The following is a 19,212-nucleotide window of genomic DNA, read 5'->3' as shown; positions in this document are numbered from 1 at the left end:
GAAGAAAGAAGAGGAGCAGCTAGCAGCGCCGCGCGCCCGGCAGCACGGTGGTCAGCGACTCAGCGAGCAAAGCGTGTGAATTAGGAAGTTGTACCGTTCATGTGTTCCTTGAAACGGAATTAAGGTAGGTGGTGTGCCATCGATCAATCACCATAAGTGTGGCCGATCGGAAGTTGGGTCCATGGAGAATCCTCGCACTGGTGGAAAAAAGGGCTTTGGTCGCGGTTGGCAACTGCCATTAGTCGCGGTGGCGCAACCGCGACCAAAGCTGCGCGACTAAAGGCCCCCCCCTTTAGTCGCGGTTCCTTACGAACCGCGACTAAAGGCCCGTCCACGTGGGCCGCAGGCGAGCGCCAGGGCGGAGGACCTTTAGTCGCGGTTCTTCTGGCCAGCCGCGACTAAAGGCCTCCGCAGGGTTTAGGGTTTTAGCCCCCCTCCCCCTAAATCTGGTTTCTTTTTAATTTGTATTATTTTATTTCTTTTGGGTTTTAATTTTGAAGGAGTTTCACATATTCTACGGTACTGTATACATACATGCATATGAATGTACAATTTCAAACAAATTTGAAATTAGAACCAAAAAGAATTCAAGAGGAATATACAATATATATTCAATATCGGATGACCATATACAATATATATTCAATATCGGATGACCATATACAATTTTGAACAAGTTAGTTACAAATTCTGGTGCATATAAAGTTCTACGTCATCGTAATAGTGTTCTCCTTTAGGATCGATGACTTCCCTCGCCAACCATCCAGCTAGTTCCTCTTGAAGTGGTCGGAAGCGAGCTTCTGGACTAAGCGTCTTCCGGAGGTTATTCCTCAGGATGTTGTTCTCACACGTCTGGTCCCGCTCATTGCAGTATCTCCGGATCCTCTCACAAACATAGTATCCACATAGATTGGTCCCCGGTGGCTGAGTATCCCCAGTCGTCCGCACTGCCATTTTAAAAGATAGCTCTTTTTTGAATTCACCGACCTTGGTATCTACGAACCGTCTCCAAACCCTACGAGGCAAAGAAAATTAAATAAACAAGAGAGTTATTAATTAGTTACTTGATATTAGGAAATGATGAACGAAATAGGCCGATCGATATAGAGCGCAAATGAATGAAAATAATTACTTTTGCAACATTTTTCTCATGTCGCCCAAAGCGCCGGATCCATATTCGTAGAGTCGTGGACGAGAACCGAGGAGGTCTGAACTTTAATTACCATAAGAATCCGGTGGAACCTGCGGACACGATACATGCACAATCATGCATAACTCATCGATTAGCCACATACCATGCATGGAGTAAACAAAAGAGAATGTGCTCAAGACAAACACTCACCCAAAATGGTAAGGAAATAGAATATCACTTTTCTGTTGCTGTTTTCTAATAAACCGCCACAGGTCATCCTCCACGTCGGCGGGGTGGTGTTCTAACACATGTGAATTAACGATGTGTGGGTCAATGAACCCAACATCATGGATGTTCCTTATTCGCATTTCCCGCTTCTTCATTCTGCATAATAGCGTACACAACAAGATAGTTAGGACAGTGCAGGCAATGAACGAGATGGGGTAGAAATTAATAAATCACTTACGTAACGTAGCAACCGATGATAGATTTGTCGAGGTCGCGCATGATTGAACAGCTGGAACAATTCACTCAGAGGAATTTGTACCCAAAGTAATGTTTGAAGTGATGCTCATATCTAACTTCCGCATAGATATAGTCTTTGGCGTTTTTATGTTTTATGTAACCCTTGTACCAATTTAGCAGACCTAGCATTTGTCGAGGTAGATCCCCTTCCTGCGCAGGCTCGACGAGAGGGCCATTCTTCACATATGTAAATACTACGTCCTTCATTGGCGCCTCATCAAGGCCTAGCAGTGCACGAAGAGTGATACCTAACTCGGCCGCTTGTTCTCTGGCACTCGTTACAGTCAATCCATGTGCTGCCGCAGCTGCTATGATATCGGGGGCATCCGGATCGGCGGCTTGCACTATGAGCGGGGCGATCGATTGTTTACTTTGTTCCCCGAGCTGGGCAACTTCTTTCCCCCTTTCTAATTTTGACTCGGCCTCGTCCTTCACGGCTTTCTTCTCCGCCAACTCTTTCCTGTTCTTGAACGCGAGTGCTTGCCTACGAAGTTCACGTAAATAGTCGTCAGGCAGATTCTTCGCGGCTTGGGACGGTGTGTTCAAAAATGACTTAGCCCACTGCTTTTCCTTGTCAGAATATACTGGCTTGGGCTCGCCCTCTATTTTCCTCTTGACGCTCGCCTTCCATTTCTCTAAATCAGCAGCCGCGCCCGCCTCGACTTCCTCGGCACTACTTTCCCAAGGCCTCGTGGGGAGAGGCTTCAGTGATACCTCCGGTACCTTTGTTTTCTTAGGTACGTAAGGGTCCGGGTTAATAACTGACAAGACATTGGATCACATCGTTCTGTAACCGTGGTAGAACTTCTGGATTGATTACCTTCTGAGAGATTGCATTGAGGAATGCACATAGCTTCACAATGGCTACTCGAACATTTTCCGGCAGGAGCCCCCTCAAAGCAATCGGAAGCAATTGCGTCATAATCACGTGGCAGTCGTGAGACTTCAGGTTTTGGAACTTTTTCTCCGCCATGTTTATTATTCCCTTTATATTGGACGAGAATCCTGACGGGACCTTCATCGCTCGGGCATTCAAAAAAGATGACCTTCTCTTCTTTGGTCAGAGCGTAGCTGGCACGACCTTGAAACCGTTCCGGATGCCGGTCATCAGGGTCTTTCAAACTTTGCTGGTCCTGCCGTGCTTCCTTTGTATCATTTGACTTCCCATACACGCCCAAGAAGCTTAGGATGTTCACGCAAATATTCTTCGTAACGTGCATCACGTCGATTGCAGAGCGGACTTCTAGGACTTTCCAATATTCTAGCTCCCAGAATATAGATTTCTTCTTCCACATGGCTACGTGCCCGTCAGCTCCCTTCGGAACTGATTGTCCGCCAGGACCCTTTCCAAAGATGACTTTCAAACCCTTGACCATATCAAATACCTCAGCACCAGTGTGTTCCGCAGGCTTCGGCCGGTGATCTGCCTTGCCGTTGTAATGCTTGCCTTTCTTTCTTACTGGATGACCTTTCGGAAGAAATCGACGATGCCCAAGGTACACGTTCTTCTTACAATTTGGCAAATGTACACTTTCAGTCTCATGTAAGCAGTGCGTGCATGCATTGTATCCCTTATTTGACAGTCCCGAAAGGTTACTAAGAGCAGGCCAATCGTTGATGGTTACGAAAAGCAACGCTCGTAGGTCAAATTCCTCTTCTTTGTGCTCATCCCACACACGGACACCAGGTCTGCCCCACAGCTGTAAAAGTTCATCAACTAATGGCCTTAGGTACACATCGATGTCGTTGCCGGGTTGCTTCGGACCTTGGATGAGCACTGGCATCATAATGAACTTCCGCTTCATGCACAACCAAGGAGGAAGGTTGTAGATGCATAGAGTCACGGGCCAGGTACTATGGCTGGAGCTCTGCTCGCCAAAAGGATTCATGCCATCCGTACTTAGACCAAATCTTATGTTCCTTGCGTCAGCTGCAAAATCTTTGAACTCTCTGTCGATCTTTCTCCATTGCGTTCCATCTGCGGGGTGTCTCAACTCCCCGTCCGACTTACGGTCCTCTTTGTGCCATCGCAACAACTTGGCATGCTCTTTGTTCCCGAGCAGACGTTTCAACCGTGGTATTATAGGAGCATACCACATCACCTTGGCGGGAACCCTCTTCCTGGGTTTCGGCCCTCAACATCGTCACCGGGGTCATCGCCTCTGATCTTATAACGCAATGCAAGGTGCATACCGGGCATTCATTCAAATTCTCGTATTCACCGCGGTAGAGGATGCGATCGTTGATGCATGCATGTATCTTCGTAACCTCTAAACCTAGAGGGCAGACAACCTTCTTTGCTTCGTACGTAGTGGCGGGCAACTCGTTATTCTTTGGAAACATATTCTTCAACATTTTCAGCAAGTTTTCAAATGCCGAGTCAGCTACACCTGCCTGTGCCTTCCATCTCAAGCAAATCCAGTGTGCAGCCCAGCTTTTTCAGACCATCATCGCATCCGTACAGCGCCTTCCCGTGATCCTCTAACATGCGATCCAAATTCTCCCTCTCTTTTTCAGTTTCGCAGCGTCTCCGTGCATCAGCAATGGTCCGACCAAGATCATCAACGGGATCATCACGTGCCTCTTCTTCACCTTCCCCTTCACCTTCCCCTTCACCTTCAGCATCCTCCATGAAAGTATCACCGAAATGAGCAAGATAGCTTTCATCGATGAAATCATCCCCTTCTTCATCTTCTTCCATTATAACCCCTCTTTCTCCATGCTTGGTCCAACAATTATAGCTTGGCATGAAACCGTGCCGAAGCAGGTGCATGTGAACATCTCTTGAGGAAGAGTAACCCTTCTGATTCTTACATTTAACACATGGACAGATAACAAAACCCTCCTGCTTGTTCGCATTAGCCACTACGAGGAAATCTTTCAAACCCGCACTGAACTCGCCGGAGAGTCGGTTACCGTACATCCATTGTCGATTCATCTGCATTATTATAATATAAAATATATAATTAACCATCATGCATTTGTTAAACTAACTAGCTACAAACAATATAAATTAAACAATGAACTACACACACATGCACATTTTATCAACGACACATCAAAGGTTCAAGTTGCTAACCGCGATCGAGGAGGAAAAAATAAATGAGAAAGCTCAAGTGTGGCTCCAACACTTCATATCATGTTTGTTTCATGCTCTTGGGGCATTTCATCAAACACCTTATGTGCATAAGAGGAACCAAAAGCAAACCTAACACCCACTTGTGAGCTTGTGAAGAGAATGGCACCAAATGGCTAAGTGTTGGCTGCTGGATGGGTATATATAGGGGAGGGGCTTTAGTCCCGGTTGGCCTGGCCAACCGCGACTAAAGGCCTTCGGGCACCTTTAGTCGCGGTTGGCCTGGCCAACCGCGACTAAAGACCCCCCCACGTGCACCGGCTGGCCACCGAGCGCCCTGGGCCCAGGCCTTTGGTCGCGGTTCTCCTCCCGAACCGCGACTAAAGGTACCATTTGTCGCGGATCCTGCAGCATCGCGACTTATGGGGCTCACCCGAAGCCTGTTTTTCCACCAGTGTCGGTGCAGACCTGAGAAATCAATGATATATACTACTATACATGATACTTAATAATGGCAACTGATGAACAACCTGACGTGGTCATCTTATCTTTTATTTTTCTGGCTACTCAGCGTGTTTCCCTATCAAACGGGTCCCCGGAAACGTCCCATTCGAATATACAGGTTTTCTTTTTTCCTATGTTTTACTTCCTCATTCCAGTGAATAATGCGCACACAGTTTTTAAGATTTATGTTTGATAAAAAATTAAACAACTATATCTCCGTTATTACACAAAATTAGTACCGTTAGATTCGTATTGAAAATTTTTTTAGTGATAACAATTTTTATGAAATAACCATCATATACTTAAATTAATTCTTAGTTAAATTAAAATCTTGGAAAACGTATGCGCTTTATTCACACTAACGGAGGTAGCATCATCTTTCCAAGTTGCGTCACTCTATATGGGATCATGGAAGCCATTGATACAATTGGAATTATGCCACCTCTGGACAAAACCTTATCTTCCAATCGCATAAAAGAAAGTTAGGTGTGTATCACGTGCTCCATTATTGTAGTATTTCTCAATCTGACTTTTTTCTGGAAGTAAATCATTGCTAATAATCATCAAGAAGTACACACATTTTTAAAAGTAACAAAAAATACAAATAGATCTTTACACAACCTAGCGACGTCTACAAACACTGTAGCTAGACCAAGGCATGCCGCCATCCTCACACCGCCCTCGGAGTCGAGCGAAACTTATCGTAGTAGAACTTGTTGTAGTAAACATGCAGGTAATCGGCATGCTAAGTCACCAAAATACCGACACAGTAAAGCAACAACCATCGTCAATGACGAATATTGCAGATTAGTAAAGCCACACTTGCAACCATAACAATGAACGTGAACACCGACTGAATTCCAAAGAATCCATTGGGGAAAACAACTCCACGCGCCATTCGCCGACGCTGTATGCACCGCCGGAGCAGAGATAGGATAGGAAGAGGAAGGATCTTATTCGGATTTCATGATGTCGCCATCGCTTTACCATTCCAAATAAGACATGGAAATTACCTTAAAGAACCTTTAAGCCGGCGAGGGGCCATGGTCCGCCGCATATCCAAGGCCCCAAGGCCAATAGAGATGAGACGGACCCGCGACGGCGCTGCGAGAGAGAAGAACCCCTAGATTGGTTTGCGAGAGAGAACCCCTAGATTGGTTTGCAACTCCTCCACTATCCTTGGATGTACGCAAATTACTGGTATCAACCTGAAATGATACAGTGCGAGCGGACTTGTTCATTCTCATCTCATTCGCTGAATCATCAAGTCACGCAGAATCAAATGACACTTGACAATTGATTAAGCCCCACATATTCGGGACACTTGACCACTGATTAAGGGTTTCTGTCAGAAAGTCACCATTCCTCACGCGAAGCCATCTGCTAAGAGCAAGTATAATAAGGTACAATCAGCTGGCTATAAAAGATAAAATATTATAAGTTTGCTTAGTTGGAGGAGAGAGATTATGAGAGAGAAGGGAAGTAGGCTCTTATCTTATAGCCAGTTCTAGCACGTGCTTCTAGGCACTATGTGAGACTAAAAGGTGGACCGTGTATTGTAAAAGTACTACACTTTTATAGCTTACTATTATACATACTAGCTATAAGTTAATTATAGATGATGTGGCAAACTGTTATAGCCGGCTGCCCGGCTACACTATTGTTTTTTCTCTAATTTGCTGTTCCCCTCGCCCAGATCGTTTGTATAAATACAAGTAGGACATCATGGTCCATCAACGCAGAAATTAAGCCGCCTCCCATCCAATACGGATCTCGGAAACGAGCTACATGGAGAGGGCTCTTCTCCTCCCTGTCTTTCTCCTAGCGGCGCTGCTAGCTTGCAGCAGCGGCGGCGTGCATGGCGCGTTCAACAGGTCCAGCTTCCCCAAGGACTTCATCTTCGGCGCCGGCTCCTCTGCCATTCAGGTACGTATATGTCGACATGGCTCTTTATCGAAAAAAAAATTGTCGACATGGCTTGCTTTTAATTTTGTTGATCAGTGTAGTAGATGCTTAGCAGCTTCCCTTCCGCATTCATGTTATGCAGTATGAGGGAGCTGTGAACCTGCGGGGCAAGAACATCTGGGACACATTCGCTCACACCCCAGGTCCATCATATAGATTCTTACTGATGTCATTTTTATTAATTAACAGAGCCCAGTTCCATATTGGTTATCGCTGATTTAGTATAGAACGGAGGGAGTACATTACTCCACTGGTGGAAAAACAGGCTTCGGGTGAGCCCCATAAGTCGCGATGCTGCAGGATCCGCGACAAATGGTACCTTTAGTCGCGGTTCGGGAGGAGAACCGCGACCAAAGGCCTGGGCCCAGGGCGCTCGGTGGCCAGCCGGTGCACGTGGGGGGTCTTTAGTCGCGGTTGGCCAGGCCAACCGCGACTAAAGGTGCCCGAAGGCCTTTAGTCGCGGTTGGCCAGGCCAACCGGGACTAAAGCCCCTCCCCTATATATACCCATCCAGCAGCCAACACTTAGCCATTTGGTGCCATTCTCTTCACAAGCTCACAAGTGGGTGTTAGGTTTGCTTTTGGTTCCTCTTATGCACATAAGGTGTTTGATGAAATGCCCCAAGAGCATGAAACAAACATGATATGAAGTGTTGGAGCCACACTTGAGCTTTCTCATTTATTTTTTCCTCCTCGATCGCGGTTAGCAACTTGAACCTTTGATGTGTCGTTGATAAAATGTGCATGTGTGTGTAGTTCATTGTTTAATTTATATTGTTTGTAGCTAGTTAGTTTAACAAATGCATGATGGTTAATTATATATTTTATATTATAATAATGCAGATGAATCGACAATGGATGTACGGTAACCGACTCTCCGGCGAGTTCAGTGCGGGTTTGAAAGATTTCCTCGTAGTGGCTAATGCGAACAAGCAGGAGGGTTTTGTTATCTGTCCATGTGTTAAATGTAAGAATCAGAAGGGTTACTCTTCCTCAAGAGATGTTCACATGCACCTGCTTCGGCACGGTTTCATGCCAAGCTATAATTGTTGGACCAAGCATGGAGAAAGAGGGGTTATAATGGAAGAAGATGAAGAAGGGGATGATTTCATCGATGAAAGCTATCTTGCTCATTTCGGTGATACTTTCATGGAGGATGCTGAAGGTGAAGGGGAAGGTGAAGGGGAAGGTGAAGAAGAGGCACGTGATGATCCCGTTGATGATCTTGGTCGGACCATTGCTGATGCACGGAGACGCTGCGAAACTGAAAAAGAGAGGGAGAATTTGGATCGCATGTTAGAGGATCACAGGAAGGCGCTGTACCGGATGCGATGATGGTCTGAAAAAGCTGGGCTGCACACTGGATTTGCTGAGATGGAAGGCACGAGCAGGTGTAGCTGACTCGGCATTTGAAAACTTGCTGAAAATGTTGAAGAATATGTTTCCAAAGAATAACGAGTTGCCCGCCACTACGTACGAAGCAAAGAAGGTTGTCTGCCCTCTAGGTTTAGAGGTTCAAGATACATGCATGCATCAACGATCGCATCCTCTACCGCGGTGAATACGAGAATTTGAATGAATGCCCAAGTATGCACCGCATTGCGTTATAAGATCGTAGGCGATGACCCTGGTGACGATGTTGAGGGCGAGAAACCCAGAAGAGGGTTCCCGCCAAGGTGATGTGGTATGCTCCTATAATACCACGGTTGAAACGTCTGTTCGGGAACAAAGAGCATGCCAAGTTGTTGCGATGGCACAAAGAGGACCGTAAGTCGGACGGGGAGTTGAGACACCCCGCAGATGGAACGCAATGGAGAAAGATCGACAGAGAGTTCAAAGATTTTGCAGTGACGCAAGGAACATAAGATTTGGTCTAAGTACGGATGGCATGAATCCTTTTGGCGAGCAGAGCTCCAGCCATAGTACCTGGCCCGTGACTCTATGCATCTACAACCTTCCTCCTTGGTTGTGCATGAAGCGGAAGTTCATTATGATGCCAGTGCTCATCCAAGGTCCGAAGCAACCCGGCAACGACATCGATGTGTACCTAAGGCCATTAGTTGATGAACTTTTACAGCTGTGGGGCAGACCTGGTGTCCGTGTGTGGGATGAGCACAAAGAAGAGGAATTTGACCTACGAGCGTTGCTTTTCGTAACCATCAACGATTGGCCTGCTCTTAGTAACCTTTCGGGACTGTCAAATAAGGGATACAATGCATGCACGCACTGCTTACATGAGACTGAAAGTGTACATTTGCCAAATTGTAAGAAGAACGTGTACCTTGGGCATCGTCGATTTCTTCCGAAAGGTCATCCAGTAAGAAAGAAAGGCAAGCATTACAACGGCAAGGCAGATCACCGGCCGAAGCCTGCGGAACACACTGGTGCTGAGGTATTTGATATGGTCAAGGGTTTGAAAGTCATCTTTGGAAAGGGTCCTGGCGGACAATCGATTCGAAGGGAGCCGACGGGCACGTAGCCATGTGGAAGAAGAAATCTATATTCTGGGAGCTAGAATATTGGAAAGTCCTAGAAGTCCGCTCTGCAATCGACGTGATGCACGTTACGAAGAATATTTGCGTGAACATCCTAAGCTTCTTGGGCGTGTATGGGAAGTCAAATGATACAAAGGAAGCACGGCAGGACCAGCAAAGTTTGTAGAGATTGTAGAGATGTGATGCTGGCCAAGCCGGGCTACCTATATGTAGTGACAAATGGCGGGAAAAATGGGAGCGGGAAGACAGGAGGCGGGAAGAAAGAGGCGGGAAAAAAATTGGCGGGAAGAAATTGGCGGGAAAAAATTGGCGGGAAGAAAGAGGCCGGAAGAAATTGGCGGGAAACAATTGGCGGGAAGAAAGAGGCGGGAAGACAGGGAAGAAATGGCGGGAAGACGAGGAGGGAAGAGGGGGTCATGGAAAGAGGCGGGAAGAGGGGGCCAACGAACTTTTGAATTGAATTAGTTTTATTTTTATGAATTTTTGATAATTTGTATTTTTAAATTTTTGAATTGAATTAGTTTTATTTTTCTGAATTTTTTGATATATTATTTGTATTTTTAAGATTTTGAATTGAATTAGTTTTATTTTTATGAATTTTTTGATATATTATTTGTATTTTTAAGATTTTGAATTGAATTAGTTTTATTTTTATGAATTTTTTGATATATTATATGTATTTTAAACATTTTGAATTGAATTAGTTTTATTTTTCTTAGTTTTTTGATATATTATTTGTATTTTTAAGATTTTGAATTGCATTAGTTTTTTTTTCTGATTTTTTTGATATATTATTTGTATTTTTAAAATTTTGAATTGAATTAGTTTTATTTTTCTGATTTTTTTGATATATTATATGTATTATATGATTTTCAAAAAAGAAAAAAATTTCAAAAAGAGCTTTAGTCGCGGTTGGCCTGGCCAACGCGACTAAAGGTCCTTGCGCGCGGGAAAATAAAAACCGGGCGAAAATACCTTTAGTCGCGGTTGGGGTCCCCACCGCGACTAGCAGAAATACCTTTAGTCGCGGTTGGCGACCCCAACCGCGACTAAAGGGGTCCCTATATATTCGCGCACGGCGAACCGCCGCGCCATTCTTCTTCCTCCGCCCGAAGACGATCTTCGCTGCGCGCGCCTCGACGTACGCCGCCGACGCTCCTCGACGCAGACGCCGCCGCGCGCATCGACCGCCGCCACCCGCCGCGCACCATCGACCGCCGCCATCGCGCGCCATCGACCGCCGCCACCAGCTCGCCGTAGCCCCGTAAGGATCCAAACCGCCCGCCGCCGCCGCCCGCGCCGCGCCGTGTCGCCGCAGCCGCCGCCGCGCACGTACCCCGCGCGCGCCGCCGCGAGAGAGAGGCGCGGGCCCCGCGCGCGCCACCGCCAGAGAGAGGCGCGCCGCCGGCGCAGAGAGGCGCGCCGGCCACATAGAGGCGCCGCGCGCGCGCATATCTGGCGGCCCGGCCAATTTTTTCTTTTTTTTTTAGTTTTAGTTTTTGTTAATTTCGAAATTAAAATTAACTAAAAATTGAGACTTATAATTTGAGACTTAAAAAACTACAAGAAGACATAAAATTTGAGACTTAAAAATTTGAGACTTAAAATTTTAGACTTAAAATTTGAGACTTAAAATTAACTAAATAATTGAGAGTTAAAATTTTGAGACTTAAAAAACTAAAAGAAGACTTGTAATTTGAGACTTAAAATTTTGACTTTTTTTGACTTAATAATTTTGACTTAAAATCTTGACTTAATAAAACGTACTAGATCTAGGGGGGAGACGGAGGCCCGAAGGCCGGCCGGGGGCGCGCGCCACACACACGCATTAGGACGGCGTGCCACACACACGCACTAGGGCGCCGAGGACACATAACTTAACCACCGCGCGAGGGTTATGTGTCCTCGGCACCGCCACCGCCCTTTCGCCACCGCCCTTTCACCACCGCCACCGCGCGCGTATACTGAGGGGGGAGCGAGCCCCTCGTCGCCCCCTCCGCATACGCCTCCCTCTCCGTGACGCCGTCGTCTACCGCCCCGTCTCGCGCTCTTCCGCGACACCCTCTCCCAACTTTATATGCACCAGAATTTGTAACTAACTTGTTCAAAATTGTATATGGTCATCCGATATTGAATATATATTGTATATGGTCATCCGATATTGAATATATATTGTATATTCCTCTTGAATTCTTTTTGGTTCTAATTTCAAATTTGTTTGAAATTGTACATTCATATGCATGTATGTATACAGTACCGTAGAATATGTGAAACTCCTTCAAAATTAAAACCCAAAAGAAATAAAATAATACAAATTAAAAAGAAACCAGATTTAGGGGGAGGGGGGCTAAAACCCTAAACCCTGCGGAGGCCTTTAGTCGCGGTTGGCCTAAATATGTGAAACTCCTTCAGAATTAAAACCCAAAAGAAATAAAATAATACAAATTAAAAAGAAACCAGATTTAGGGGGAGGGGGGCTAAAACCCTAAACCCTGCGGAGGCCTTTAGTCGCGGCTGGCCAGAAGAACCGCGACTAAAGGTCCTCCGCCCTGGCGCTCGCCTGCGGCCCACGTGGACGGGCCTTTAGTCGCGGTTCGTAAGGAACCGCGACTAAAGGGGGGGGCCTTTAGTCGCGCAGCTTTGGTCGCGGTTGCGCCACCGCGACTAATGGCAGTTGCCAACCGCGACCAAAGCCCTTTTTTCCACCAGTGCTCTCTGTCATAGTGTCTGCCATCCCGTTATCTCATATGTGCTGTAGCTCCAAGATGTGTGTGGCTGGGAAACTGGGCTCTGTTAATTTGTTCGAAACTGTCCGAACATTTATGCTGGAGTGGCAGTGATGAAGAAACTTACTGAATGTGAAAAGGAACACATGTTGCCTGCAGGTAAAATTGCGGATGGGGGCAACCCAGATACAGCAAACGACTTCTATTATCGGTACAAGGTGTGCCTTTTTTCTGATCGAATTGTCATGCACAAACTCAAGGCCGTTCATTACATGCTACTTGGAGTCTTGGACTGACCTCGTCGCGAACTTGTAAATGCAGGAGGATCTGAAGCTGCTAACCGACATGAACATGGATACTTTCAGGTTCTCCCTTGCATGGTGCAGGATCCTTCCATGTAAGTGATTTTTTGCCTACTGTACTTCTCCGTCAGAAAAGAAATGCCGCTTGTGGAAACATGGCTTCAGAGTTAAATAACAGAATTTGTTGTAGCTAATGTTTTGTCTGTTTTCATCAGCTGGAACTATAGCCGGAGGAATCAACAAAGCAGGAGTCGATTTCTACAACAGCCTCATCAACGAAGTTTTAGCTAAAGGTAATCAACCCCTCTGTTCAGCATCCCTGGATAGAAGCAAAACATAACTCAAAATCACCTGACGACCTGCAGGGCTGGTGCCTTTCGTCACAATCTTCCACTTCGACACCCCACAGGTCCTGGAGGACAAGTACGGAGGATTCTTGAGCGAAAACATTGTGTAAGCCTCCATCAATATTTCTGCTCTTTCTTACATCATCCAAAATGGAGGTCCATTTACATGGCAGAATTGAACGTACGCCGGTGCAGGAAGGACTACGTGGAGTACGCGGAGCTGTGCTTCAAGCTGTTCGGCGACCGGGTGAAGTTCTGGACGACCTTCAACGAGCCCACCATCTTCAGCTCCTTCGGCTACGGCAGCGGCGTGATGGCCCCGGGCCGCTGCTCCCCGTACGTGTCCAAGAGCTGCGGCGCCGGCGACTCCTCCAGGGAGCCTTACATGGTCGGCCACAACATCCTCATCGCGCACGCGGAGGCCGTGAGCGTGTACCGCGCGAAGTATCAGCAGGCGCAGAAGGGCCAGATCGGCATCACGCAGGTGTCCCACTGGTTCGTCCCCTACAGCGACCCGGCCACCGATGCCGACAGGCACGCCGTGAAGCGCAGCCTCGACTTCATGCTCGGGTGGTTCATGCACCCGGTCACCTTCGGGGAGTACCCGGCGACGATGCGGCGGCTGGTGGGGAGCCGGCTGCCGGAGTTCACGGCAGAGCAGTCGGAGAAGCTCAAGAAGTCCTTCGACTTCATCGGCATCAACTACTACACCACCAACTACGCCAAGGCAGCTCCGGCGCCCAACGGTCTCCAGCAGCAATACGGCACCGACAACTGGGTTGAGCAGACCGGAGTACGCAACGGCGTCCCCATCGGCCCGCCGGTACGTATAATAATCGATCGGTCCATTGATCGACCTGAAGTGATTGAAGAAGTTTCCGTCGATCTGAAATTCTGAATGAATGTAGGCCTACGTTCCCATCTTCTTCAACTACCCGCCGGGGCTGCGCGCTCTGCTGCTGTACCTCAAGAACATGTACGTCGGCGGCGACAACCCCATCTACATCACGGAGAACGGTAAAGCTAAAACTATACATGCCCTCTGATGCAGCTCAAGTTATTGATCTTCTTGTTCCCGAATTGGTTGCAGGCACTGTGGAGGGGAACAACAGCACGATCCCGATCAAAGAGGCGCTCAAGGACGGGACCCGGACCATGTTCCACTACAACCACCTCAAGTTCGTGCGCAAGGCCATCCAGTAAGTGAACACCCACACATCAAACAATACTAGCTGGGGAAGCACAATAAACAGTGCCTGCAAATATCATGATTTCAGGCAGGGGGTGAACGTGAAGGGTTACTTCACGTGGACGTTCATGGACTGCTTCGAGTTCGGCGACGGTTTCAAGGACAGGTTCGGGCTCGTCTACGTCGACCGCGCCACGCTCAAGAGATACCGCAAGACCTCTAGTTACTGGCTCGAGAACTTCCTCAAGAGATACTGAGTGAGTGACGGGTCAACGTTTAGTTGAGCTCACCACGTACGACGTCCATGCTGTCCGAGCTTGTATATGGTAATTTGATTTAGATCGACCAGGATCAAAGTGAAGTGAGTAAGTGAATAAAGGGGTAGATCTCCGTCGATCGGTCCACTTGTACGTCGATCGATCGAAGAGCATGATAATCATACGCATGTGTGCATGTTAATGTGACCAGCTGATTGAACCGTACAAGTGTTGTGCGCATAGTTTCATGTGTTGAATATAATTACCTAGTAATTATATTGGTCTTTTGGTTGAACTGGCTAGACCATGTAATTTCACATGGTATCAGACCACAAGATCCTGGATTCAAATCTTAACCAACGCAGTATTTAAAATAAACTAGTATGAATAATATGCACGGGAAGCATTGGGAAGCGGGGCCGGAAGCAACTTGGAAGTTAAGCGTACTAGTGCTGGAGTAGTGAGAGGATGGGTGACCGAGCGGGAAGTTTGATCACGAGTAAGTAATTTGACTAGAGATTAAGTGTAGTTAGAGACTAAACTTGTCAAACAAGTGAAATACTAGAAATTATGAAAAAAATAGGGAAAAAAGGAGTGAAAAATAATTATAAAACGAAATAGATAAACAAATAGCGAAATAGCCTTCAGTCCCGGTTTGTAATACAAACCGGGACTAAAGGTCCTTCGCCCCGGCGCGCGCTAGCCGCCCACGTGGCGGGACCTTTAGTTCCGGTTTGTATTAGAGCATCTCCCGTCGCGTCCCTCAAAAAATGTCCGGCACGAATGATTTGGGGCACGTTTGGGGCACGACAAGTAGAGACTAAAAATCTGTATAAAAAAGAGACCCTTCCCAGCAGCGTCCCTCAAACAGCGTCCGGATGCATGCATTTTAATAGAGGAGACCACCCCATGTGGGAAAAAATAGGTGAGAGAAAGTGTGGGAAAAGAGAATGACATGTGCGGAGTAGGGACTGCATGCATGCGTCCGGATGCTGTTTTGTGTCCGGCGTCCCCGGTAGAGACTTTGTACATAGAGTCTCTACCGGGGACGCCGGACATAAAATGAAGCTCTATTTAGCTTTAGGTAACGCGACTGAAACGCGTTTTTCTCCATTTCTTGCTCGTTGTCCCCCAAACGTCGTTTGGGAGACGCGACTGGAGATGCTCTCACAACCGAAACTAAAGAGGAGGATCTTTAGTCCCGGATGACTAGTTCCGGTTGCAAAACCGGCACTATATAGACCCGTATCAATGGGGACTAAAGACGATTTTTCTACTAGCTAGTGATAGCATGAAGATAGAAAATTGAATATTGTCAGTCCTGTCATGCACGAGTACCGCGCGACCAGCACAACTTCATTTGTTAGGATCTAGAGTTATAGCCACTTTCATAATCGGTTTAAACTATTATTACAGGAGATTCTCGCGTGGGAGCTGTGTGGACTGTGGACTGCCTTTTTTCTATGTTCCCTTTCAGTTTTTCCGGTGTTGTCACATTTGTTGAAGTGATTTTATGGAGGGTTAGCGTTAAAAAGAGGATCTTGATGCACCTGAGAACGCGCACACGAGAGAGAGATTGAACATGAGACTTTTGACTCGCTCACAACTTGCGACATTTTTTCTTTTGCTGTTTATTTATACATATTTTAAAGATCCGCTAAAATCGCTGTCGGAAAACGGCCAACACACAGGAGCGGCCATGCCGTCCCATGCCTTTGTTTCACCGTCTACAGAGTATACAGTACACAGTCACTGGGCGGTGGGTCTGTAACACTTGTGGGGCCCTCTAGCAGTCATAGGAGAGACATATCTTCAAGTAACTAACACACATTTAGCCAGTCAAAACAGATGCAAGAGATGACTCCTATTCCCTCCATCCCAATGAATAATGTGTTCTTGTTTTTCATGTTTTTTGAGCAAGAATTATTTTAAATATGTAAAGATCGTTTGTATAGAATAGCATTATTAGAAAGTGTTTTTAAATATGAATCCAAGGATACTTATTACGTACAATATAAACAACGTTTGTTGCTCAATTTTTCGGTTAAAATTTATCTTGCAATACGTGTGCGCCATATTCATCGAAACAGAGGTATTAACAGAGGAAATGGTTTGAGCCTAGAGGCCTTGAAACAAGAGAAATGCTCACAAAAACAACTGCCGTCTTTGTATTCATCTGCTAGTGGTGGTTTACAAACCGAGGACGACGCTCTGGATAATACAAGTAGAAGAAAGACACACGTACACGCACAGATAGTGCCACGGGCCAGTACGCAAACCGACATACTGGATCTGAAAGGAAACAAAACAGTGCTGGAAATAATTGGAAACAAAGAAGGAAATCAAGAAAAACAAGCTAAGGCACGCGCTGCGGCCGCAACAGGATCACCGTAGTACTGCATGCACACTCCCTAAAGCTTGCACTCATCTTGACGGATTTCGATGGCCGGGTAGCCATGGTACACCCACTGGTTCACAACAAAAGTCGAGTCGTATTTCAAGACCCAAAATCCGGCATATATGCCATCGATGGCTATCTCAGCGACGTCGATATTGACTTTCTCGGGAAACCAGGCTGATCCCGAGGTACCCGCTGCGTCAATTTTGAGGGTGAGGCGGCAAGGGTCCATGCACTCCTTGTCTAGGACGTCGAATCTGACCCAGGTGTTCTGATCGAAGTTGGAACCATAGCTACTTACCGGGAAGGTCCAGCCGGTGCCGTTCTTGTCGTACGCACCGAATGTGATGAGCCCGTCGGTGCCCGCGCCCAATTTGGTTGGTGTGTAGACATTGAACGAGAACCGGCACAACAGGCCGTTGCTGGTACCGGCGACGACGACGAGGAACAAGATAATGGCGCCCAGCTTAACCTGCATGCTGGTGGCCATGTGTGAATATGGTGGACTACTCACCAGGCTGCTGTGTGTTGCAATCTACAGTTAGCACGCAGTACACTTATATAGGGAGAAAAGCTGACTTTTGGCACGCTGATCCATCGTGGCTAGATCTGATCGAGGGTTTAAATACTGATGCGTACAGCTACATTAATGCATGCAGACGTTAATCGCATCTGTACATATTATAGACAGAAAATCGATTCTGCAAAGATCTCACGGCCTCGCTCATACTGGTGGAAAAAGAGCCTTTAGTCGTGGTTCGCAACTGTCATTAGTCGCGGTTGCGCAACCGCGACCAAATAAGCGCGACTAAAGACCCCCCCTTTAGTCGCGGTTGCTTAAGAACCGCGATTAAAGGCCCGTCCACGTGGGCGCCAGGCGGCCGTCGGGGCGGAGGACCTTTAGTCGCGGTTCTTCTGGCCAACCGCGACTAAAGGCCGCCGCAGGTTTAGGGTTTTAGGCCCCCCCCCCTAAACCTGCCCCCCCTAAACCTGTTTTCTGTTTAATTTGTATTGTTTTATTTCTTTTGTGCTTTATTTTAATTTTGAAGGAGTTTCACATATTCTACGGTACTACATACATGCATATGAATGTACAATTTCAAACAAATTTGAAATTAGAACCAAAAAGAATTCAAGAGGAATATACAATATATATTCAATATCATCGGATGACCATATATAATTTTGAACAAGTTTCCATACATAATTTAATGCATACGAAGTTCTACGTCATCGTAATAGTGTTCTCCTTTAGGATGGAGGACTTCCCTCCTGAACCATCCAGCTAGTTCCTCTTGAAGTGGTCGGAAGCGAGCTTCTGGACTAAGCATCATCCGGAGGTTATTCCTCTGAGCATTGGTATCACTCGGAACCCGCTCAGAGGTATATCTCCGGATCATCTCACAGACATAGTATCCACATAGATTGGTCCCCGGTGGCTGAATATCGCCACCATTCTTAGCCTTTGACCTTTTGAATTCTAGCTCTTTTTTGAAATCACCGACCTTTTGATCTGAGAACCGTCTCCAAACCCTACGAGACAAAGAAAATTAAATGAACAAGAGAGTTATTAGTTACTTGAAGCTTAGGAAATGAACGAAATAGGCCGATCGATATAGAGCGCAAATGAATGAAAATAATTACTTCTGCAGCATTCTTCTCATGCCGCCCCAAAGATTTGAATCCAGAGTCAGAGAGTTGTGGACGAGACATTCTGAGGCGTCAACTTTAATTACTAGCAGAATCCAGTGGAACCTGCGGACACGATACATGCACAGTACGTCATGCATAACTCATCGATTATCCGGCCACATACCATGCATGGAGTAAACAAAAGAGAATGTGCTCAAGACAGAAACACTCACCCAAAATGGTAAGGAAATAGAATATCACTTTTGAGTTCCTGCTTTGTAAGAAACTGCCACAGGTCTTCCTCCACGTCGGCGGGGTGATGCTCTAACACATATCCATTAACGATGTGTGGGTCAATGAACCCAACATCATGGATGTTCCTTACTCTGCATTCCTTAATCTTCATTCTGCATGTATAATAGCGGACATAACAATATAATTAGGACATATATATAGTGCAGGCAATATGAACGAGATGGGGTAGAAATAAATCACTTACAGAACGTAGCAACTGATGATAGATTTGTCGAGCTCGCGCAGATTGAAAAGCTGGAACAATTCACTCAGATGAATTTGTACATAGTAATGTTTGAAATGATGCTCATATCTAACTTCCGCATAAATATATTCTTTGGCGTTTTTATTTTTTATGTAACCCTTGTACC

The 19,212-nt window shown here is 46.4% G+C and overlaps 1 protein-coding gene across 1 annotated transcript; it reads left to right on the top strand.

Moving 5' to 3' along the window:
- The first annotated feature begins 6,958 nt into the window (after positions 1-6,958).
- On the top strand, positions 6,959-14,759 carry LOC127316848 (beta-glucosidase 28). The gene is made up of 10 exons (XM_051347316.2): positions 6,959-7,163; positions 7,285-7,345; positions 12,582-12,640; positions 12,744-12,819; positions 12,940-13,017; positions 13,090-13,177; positions 13,267-13,894; positions 13,980-14,088; positions 14,162-14,270; positions 14,349-14,759. Exons 1-10 carry the CDS (start codon positions 7,026-7,028, stop codon positions 14,515-14,517), a joined length of 1,515 nt encoding a protein of 504 aa, XP_051203276.1. The 5' UTR covers positions 6,959-7,025; the 3' UTR covers positions 14,518-14,759.
- Positions 14,760-19,212: the final 4,453 nt, after the last annotated feature.

This window comes from Lolium perenne, chromosome 7 (genome assembly GCF_019359855.2).
Source record: "Lolium perenne isolate Kyuss_39 chromosome 7, Kyuss_2.0, whole genome shotgun sequence".
NCBI lineage: Eukaryota > Viridiplantae > Streptophyta > Magnoliopsida > Poales > Poaceae > Lolium > Lolium perenne.
The sequence above is the reverse complement of the archived record's forward strand: the minus strand, read 5'-3'. Positions and strand labels throughout refer to the sequence as shown.

What these genes read in the sequence shown, in the direction of transcription:
- LOC127316848 (XM_051347316.2), top strand. Translation starts at nt 7,026, where the DNA reads ATGGAGAGGGCTCTTCTCCTCCCTGTCTTTCTCCTAGCGGCGCTGCTA. An exon ending in CATCTACATCACGGAGAACG is followed by an intron (nt 14,089 to 14,161) that starts GTAAAGCTAAAA and finishes AATTGGTTGCAG; the next exon opens with GCACTGTGGAGGGGAACAAC. An exon ending in TTCGTGCGCAAGGCCATCCA is followed by an intron (nt 14,271 to 14,348) that starts GTAAGTGAACAC and finishes TCATGATTTCAG; the next exon opens with GCAGGGGGTGAACGTGAAGG.